The sequence below is a fragment of the Anopheles marshallii genome, chromosome 3 (genome assembly GCF_943734725.1).
Source record: "Anopheles marshallii chromosome 3, idAnoMarsDA_429_01, whole genome shotgun sequence".
Lineage (NCBI taxonomy): Eukaryota > Metazoa > Arthropoda > Insecta > Diptera > Culicidae > Anopheles > Anopheles marshallii.
In genome coordinates this window covers 39,148,611-39,156,545 of record NC_071327.1, presented here as the reverse complement: position 1 = coordinate 39,156,545, position 7,935 = coordinate 39,148,611, and the positions used below count along the sequence as shown (strand labels likewise).

General features: G+C 44.7%; 1 protein-coding gene across 1 annotated transcript; it reads left to right on the top strand.

Moving 5' to 3' along the window:
- On the top strand, positions 1-6,846 carry LOC128712580 (histidine-rich protein PFHRP-II-like). The gene is made up of 4 exons (XM_053807471.1): positions 1-12; positions 84-730; positions 6,007-6,070; positions 6,142-6,846. The coding sequence occupies exons 1-4, from the start codon at positions 1-3 to the stop codon at positions 6,844-6,846; spliced, it is 1,428 nt and encodes a 475-aa protein (XP_053663446.1).
- Positions 6,847-7,935: the final 1,089 nt, after the last annotated feature.

Genomic DNA, 7,935 nt, shown 5'->3' with positions numbered 1-7,935 from the left:
ATGGCGTTCAAAGTAAGACTGTCTTCTTCGATATCGTCTTGATAGCATGTTTTACAACATTTGTTTCTTTTTCCGTTCTATAGTTTGTTTTGTTGGCTACTCTGGTAGCTGCCGCTAGCGCTGGTCTGCTCCCCGTGGCTCACCACGGATCGATCGCTACATCGCACTCCACCATCCAGCATCATGCTGCCCCAGCTGTCCACCATGTCGGATCCATCCATGCCGCCCCGGCTATCTACCAGCACTCCGCTCCGACCATCGTCAAGACCATCGCTCAACCCACGATCATCAAGTCCGTAGAGCACCATGCCCCGGCTAACTACGAGTTCTCGTACTCCGTGCACGATGAGCATACCGGAGACATCAAGAGCCAGCATGAGACCCGCCACGGAGATGAAGTGCACGGACAGTACTCGTTGTTGGACTCCGATGGCCACCACCGCGTAGTCGACTACCATGCCGATCATCACTCCGGATTCAACGCCGTTGTGCGTCGTGAACCGTCGGCAGTGAAGATCGCCCAGCCAGTCCACAAGGTGATCGCTCAGCCCGTGCACGTGTCCAGCTATGCCCATGCTCCAGTAGCCCACGCTACCGTCCAGCACCACCATGCTGCTCCGATCGCGCATTATTCCGCCCCGATCGCGCACCATGCAGCCCCGATCGCGCATCATGTTGCACCGATCGCGCACTACTCCGCCCCGATCGCTCACCACGCTGCTCCGATCGCGCACTCCACCTCCAGCATCGTTCATGGACAGAGCCATCTGAGCCATCATCATTACTAAGTTCAAATAGAATTATAGTAAAATCAGTGACTTAGGAAGTGTGTAGGATTATAATAAAAAGCAATTCATAAAACAAACATACTGCTTTCCTTTTTTTCCATAAGCAATTCAATTGATTATTAGCAACTATATGACATAATTCCATCAGCAAAACTCAGAGGGGGTTAGAAGGTTCGTCTAACGATTAATTTGATAAAAATGCACCTTTCTCATTTACTTATCATGTATGAATATGGATCAATCGTTTTGTTAGGAGTAATGATACGTTCATTATCACCATGAGAAGATACATTATTCTAACAGCGAACAAATAAGTGTCTTAATATGGGTATGATATTAATTTTTCAGGCGATACATCCAATCCGATTGAACTCGTGAGCTTCGAAATCCTGTAAGAAATAACGAAGATCCTTGGATTAAATTATCTTCATTACTTTGAGATCCTTTGAAATCCTTTAGGAGTGTCTGCAGTCTTTTCCAGTAGTATCTTTGATTTGTAGTAGCTTTACTAGCCATTATAGCAATTATCACATCACATGCCAACTATCACAGCACATCCGCATCGGTCGTCGAAGCGATACACGATAGCATTGGCGTTATACTGGAGCGTATGACTACCTCCGACAAAATACTTGTTTTTGGCGACTTCATTATGCCATTCATCTCGTGGCAGAATGGGCCTGATTCTAATATTTTCGTACCTTCTTGTTTCAGGCAGCAAGATGGAGTATTCATCGACGGTCTATACTTCAACAATTTAAAACAGTTGTCGGGAATATCGAACACAAATAGTCGTCAATTAGACGTTATTTTCTGTAATTCTGTTGCCGCATTGGACTGTGGTCCTGTTTGCCGTGCTCCATTGCCGCTATTTGACGAAGATGCCCACCATCCTGCCATCGAGATGACTGTCCCAGTTGCCCCAGCTCATTCTGAGTGGTCCACTCCCAAACTGGCACACCACGTAAGCTGAACTTCAAGAAGCTTGACCGTAAAAAATTCGAACAACTGCTCAATGCCAATGACTGGAGCTTCTTGGAGTCTAGCCCTACGTTCGACGAGGCTGTTACCAAATTTACGTCGATTGTTTCGTCATTCCTCTCCGTCTGTTGTCCATTTCGTACTCCACAATCTAAACCTCCGTGGTCAGACGCTCATCTAAGTGCGCTCAAGCGATCCCAAGATCTTAATCGAGCGCGTCGCGCTTACCGTTTGCACCGCTCCGTTTACCACCTACGCGTGTTCAAATATGCAGCATCTGTTCACCGCAGATACAACAGGATCCGATTTGGCACTCATATTGCGCGCATCCAGTCCCAGCTCCTTTCCAATCCAAAATCCTTCTGGCGTTTCGTCCACAGCCGTCGTGACAACTCTGATATTCCATCCACGATGTCAGTGGGCGACCATTCCATATCCTCTCCGTTGGCAATCAGCAACCTGTTTGCACATCATTTTGAAGGCCTTTTCGTAGACCCAACCAGGACATCCGCGTCCTTCGAGTCAGGGCTCATGGGCGTTCCTTCTGACGCCATCAACATGAGCTTTGTTCCGATCAAGGAACCCATGGTACACACCACACTCGCCCAGCTGAAGCGCTCCTTCTCTCCCGGTCCGGACGGCATTCCGTCTTCAGTATTGATCGATCCTAAGGTGGCGTTTCTCCCATATTAACGCGCCTATTCAATAGGTCGCTTTATATGGGAGTTTTTCCCCCGCTGAGGAAATCGGCCTTCTTGATTTCGATCTTCAAGAGAGGATGCCGTACTTCTCCTTCCAACTACCGAGGCATCTCAATCCTTTGTACTTTATCTAAAGTCCTCGAGTCTGTCATCCACTCTTCAATCCTTCCTATTGTTCACCCGCTGATCCCTTCCTCCCAGCATGGTTTCATGCCTAGACGTTCTACCCTGTCGAACCTCATGTCAATGATGCTCGACCTGTACCCGTAGATGATTGCTGGTAAACAGGTCGACGTCATATATACTGACTTCAAAGCTGTGTTCGATTGCTTGCCTCATTGGCTGCTCTTAGCTAAGCTCGAACGTATGGGATTCGGTGGTCCACTTTTCTTCTGGTTCTGTTCCTTCCTAAAGGACCGCACTTACAGGGCAAGGGTTGATGGTGTTCTCTCCGATCCTTTCGTCGGAAAGTCTGGAGTTCCTCAGGGTAGCGTCTTGAGTCCGTTACTGTTCTGTTCTCTCTTTTCATCTCGGACTGCGTCAGATGTCTCCCACCTAATGGATGTCTGCTCTACGCTGACGATGTAAACTTCTATCTTCCGGTGTCCTCGTCTCTTGACTTCCTCTCCCTCCAAAGCTATGCTGATGCATTTGCAGAATGGTGTTTATCCAACGGGCTCATCCATAGTCAAATGCTGCGTCATCTCGTTTGGTCGCTCTCCCGTCAAGCACCTATTTAATTATCATCTCTGTGGCTCACCCCTCATTCGGTAGAGGCGAATGCTGCTGCCCAGCTCAAAGTCTCTATAAAAACAATAAATGACAACCCCTCATTCGGGTCAGCCTAGTCAAGGACCTTGGGTTATGGCTCGATGACAAACTGTCCTTTGAACCACACTTCAATTCTCTCCTCGAGCGGGCAAACAAGCTATTGGGCCTCATCTCCCGCATGGCGTCTGAGGTTCGTGATCCGCTGTGTTTGAGGGCGCTGTATTGCTGCTGGATACATCCTATTCTGGACTATGCCAGCGTCGTTTGGTCTCCAGCAGGAGTCACCTCTATGGATAGGTTGGAGAGGGTGCTACGGAAGTTTACTAGAATCGCCATCAAACGCTTCTTAAACGATCCCAACGCTGCTTCTCCTCCCTATACAGTGCGGTGTCACATGCTTACTCTGGTCGGGCTAAAAGAGCGCTACGATCATGCGCCCACACTGTTCATTGCCAACATCCTGCTATCCTATATCGATTCCCCTTCCCTTCTGGCGGCCATCCCCCTATATATCTCATCCTACGAAATCCCCCCCCCCCCCCCCCCCCCATCCCCACTTTCCGCTTTTCATTCCCTTGCGACGCACGCGGTTTTCCATGAACGATCCTTGGGTGCGCGCCCTAGCCTTTTTTTAATTCTGTAGGTGATCTGTTTGACCACAATCTATCCCTTGCTTCTTTCCGTTCCCGCGTCATGTCTACCTCTTCGTAGTGTGTCTCGTCTTTGTTATTGTGTTTTTTTTGTCTGTTTTTTTTCTTCTTTCTGACGCTATTGTACAGTCCTCGAGGCAAACAATATTGATTTTTATTAAATAAAACTAAAATAAGGTCCTTGGATTGAATTATCTTCATTCCTTTGAGATCCTTTGAAATCCTTTAGAAGGGTCTGCAGTCTTTTCTAGTAGTATCTTGGATTTGTTGTAGCTTTACTAGGCATTATAGCAATTATTATTATAACTTTTACGAAATACACTTATTCTATTCTATTATACTCGTATTCCAAGGCAAAACACACATGTGTTTTACTTTACTTTGTATGTTTCTACAGAGCATGAATTTTCTAGGCTTTGAATATGTTTAAACATAATTAACTAGGTAAATTAACTAGTAATTAAGTGAACAAATTTACTTAGTTACTAGTTAATTTGCATGGCTGATTACCTGTGCAAATGCAGGGTATTCAATAACTTTGAATACACATTTGCATCGCCTAGTAGGCGTCATTATTTTTTCAACTTCACTTCAAGTTCTTTAAAAAATCTCTGCGAACTAAAGCTTTACATGTTCCTGCAGAACGATGCAGCAGCACAAATGGAAATTTGTGCAAATCTGGTTTCCGAACGACTTCACCGACTTTTTGAACACAACTTTGTGGACTCCCAGCTCCCCGAATTTGAATCTAGTCGATTTTATGTTTAATCGATGATGTCGCTTCTCAAAGAATACAAGTAGATCGATTTCGACCGGTTCAAGACGATAATTCGGAAATCTTGGATCAAGTTCCTATGCCAGTCATGCGTGCGGCTCGTGCCTCGATCAACAAATACAGCTCGTAGAGAAGAGGGAACATCAAAACAGAGCATAATTTACATGCAGTGAAATCGAGGATAACATGAGAATGGAGCCAATTGATTAGATAGGTCTTTATCACAAATAGATATATAGACATCTACGATAAGGAAAGGATGGATCTGCATTCGTATAAAGGACTTCAAAGGCACCATCACCTGTTTGCACAACATCCTTATATAATTTAGATATCAGAAGCGACAAGGGATTATTCGTAAGATGTTGTTCCGCATTATTCCGTCTTAAGACACAATAACTGCAGACCGAGGTTTATTACACTTTCCTTACCTTTAAAACAATGCATTCTTTTTGAAGATGTTGAATCCTTTAAAGATGTTATTACATAGGAAAGTCAAACACCTATTACTAATATTCCAAGAATGAACAATCTTTTGGTAGTTTTGATATACCTAAACTGTGCAAAAAAGGAGACTTTTTGACGTCATTGGTATATCACACCCGGCTTCTTACGACGAATTTGTTCAAGAGTTGTAAATGAAACTACAATAATAGAACAGACTTTCATTCTGGGGATTGTAAGTTATAACTTAAACGTCAAATGATTGAGATACCATAATTTATTATTTTTTCAGATTTCTCAACCCTGACGTGAACATTTAATAGTTGATTGCTACACTTGTTAATAAACATACGGTCCGATCGTATCTGGCAACATTTTCACGGCAGATGCTTAACAAATTGGGGTTCGACCAGGGATCTCTGGTCAGCTAAGACCAGGAAAAGTATAAAAGGGGACTGGTAAAGGGAAAAGGCATTCATTTGAAAGAACTCGCGAATATAGTAAATTTTTTAGTCCTGCTCTGCGTTGAATTAAATTAAAGGATAAAAAAAAACTATCCAGTGTTCTATGAGACAATTTTCAGTTGCAATAACGTTTGCAGCAACAGTATTTTATCTTCCGTGGAGGGTAAAATACCACGTATTTTTATTACTTTAAATTCACGATAAGTTTGGAACACTGGAGGTGTGACCGTTACACCCTTGTTGTTTTATTTTCATCGTATTTTTGGTGACCAATCAGTTCCAGTAGACTGGTTCGTATTTGTTTCAGTGCACTTGATGTAGATCAGTTTCGGTGAGTAAAAGTAGTACAGTTTCATGATAGCATCGCCTCAAGGACACTAGGGATAGCTAATAAAATCTATCGGGATATAAAAGGCGTTGCTTACCATACAGCAAGACACAATCACACAGAACTTCAGTCAGTGAACAATCCAGCACCTCAATAATGGCGTTCAAAGTAAGACTGTCTTCTTCGATATCGTCTTGATAGCATGTTTTACAACATTTGTTTCTTTTTCCGTTCTATAGTTTGTTTTGTTGGCTACTCTGGTAGCTGCCGCTAGCGCTGGTCTGCTCCCCGTGGCTCACCACGGATCGATCGCTACATCGCACTCCACCATCCAGCATCATGCTGCCCCAGCTGTCCACCATGTCGGATCCATCCATGCCGCCCCGGCTATCTACCAGCACTCCGCTCCGACCATCGTCAAGACCATCGCTCAACCCACGATCATCAAGTCCGTAGAGCACCATGCCCCGGCTAACTACGAGTTCTCGTACTCCGTGCACGATGAGCATACCGGAGACATCAAGAGCCAGCATGAGACCCGCCACGGAGATGAAGTGCACGGACAGTACTCGTTGTTGGACTCCGATGGCCACCACCGCGTAGTCGACTACCATGCCGATCATCACTCCGGATTCAACGCCGTTGTGCGTCGTGAACCGTCGGCAGTGAAGATCGCCCAGCCAGTCCACAAGGTGATCGCTCAGCCCGTGCACGTGTCCAGCTATGCCCATGCTCCAGTAGCCCACGCTACCGTCCAGCACCACCATGCTGCTCCGATCGCGCATTATTCCGCCCCGATCGCGCACCATGCAGCCCCGATCGCGCATCATGTTGCACCGATCGCGCACTACTCCGCCCCGATCGCTCACCACGCTGCTCCGATCGCGCACTCCACCTCCAGCATCGTTCATGGACAGAGCCATCTGAGCCATCATCATTACTAAGTTCAAATAGAATTATAGTAAAATCAGTGACTTAGGAAGTGTGTAGGATTATAATAAAAAGCAATTCATAAAACAAACATACTGCTTTCCTTTTTTTCCATAAGCAATTCAATTGATTATTAGCAACTATATGACATAATTCCATCAGCAAAACTCAGAGGGGGTTAGAAGGTTCGTCTAACGATTAATTTGATAAAAATGCACCTTTCTCATTTACTTATCATGTATGAATATGGATCAATCGTTTTGTTAGGAGTAATGATACGTTCATTATCGCCATGAGAAGATACATTATTCTAACAGCGAACAAATAAGTGTCTTAATATGGGTATGATATTAATTTTTCAGGCGATACATCCAATCCGATTGAACTCGTGAGCTTCGAAATCCTGTAAGAAATAACGAAGATGCTTGGATTAAATTATCTTCATTACTTTGAGATCCTTTGAAATCCTTTAGGAGTGTCTGCAGTCTTTTCCAGTAGTATCTTTGATTTGTTGTAGCTTTACTAGCCATTATAGCAATTATCACATCACATGCCAACTATCACAGCACATCCGCATCGGTCGTCGAAGCGATACACGATAGCATTGGCGTTATACTGGAGCGTATGACTACCTCCGACAAAATACTTGTTTTTGGCGACTTCATTATGCCATTCATCTCGTGGCAGAATGGGCCTGATTCTAATATTTTCGTACCTTCTTGTTTCAGGCAGCAAGATGGAGTATTCATCGACGGTCTATACTTCAACAATTTAAAACAGTTGTCGGGAATATCGAACACAAATAGTCGTCAATTAGACGTTATTTTCTGTAATTCTGTTGCCGCATTGGACTGTGGTCCTGTTTGCCGTGCTCCATTGCCGCTATTTGACGAAGATGCCCACCATCCTGCCATCGAGATGACTGTCCCAGTTGCCCCAGCTCATTCTGAGTGGTCCACTCCCAAACTGGCACACCACGTAAGCTGAACTTCAAGAAGCTTGACCGTAAAAAATTCGAACAACTGCTCAATGCCAATGACTGGAGCTTCTTGGAGTCTAGCCCTACGTTCGACGAGGCTGTTACCAAATTTACGTCGATTGTT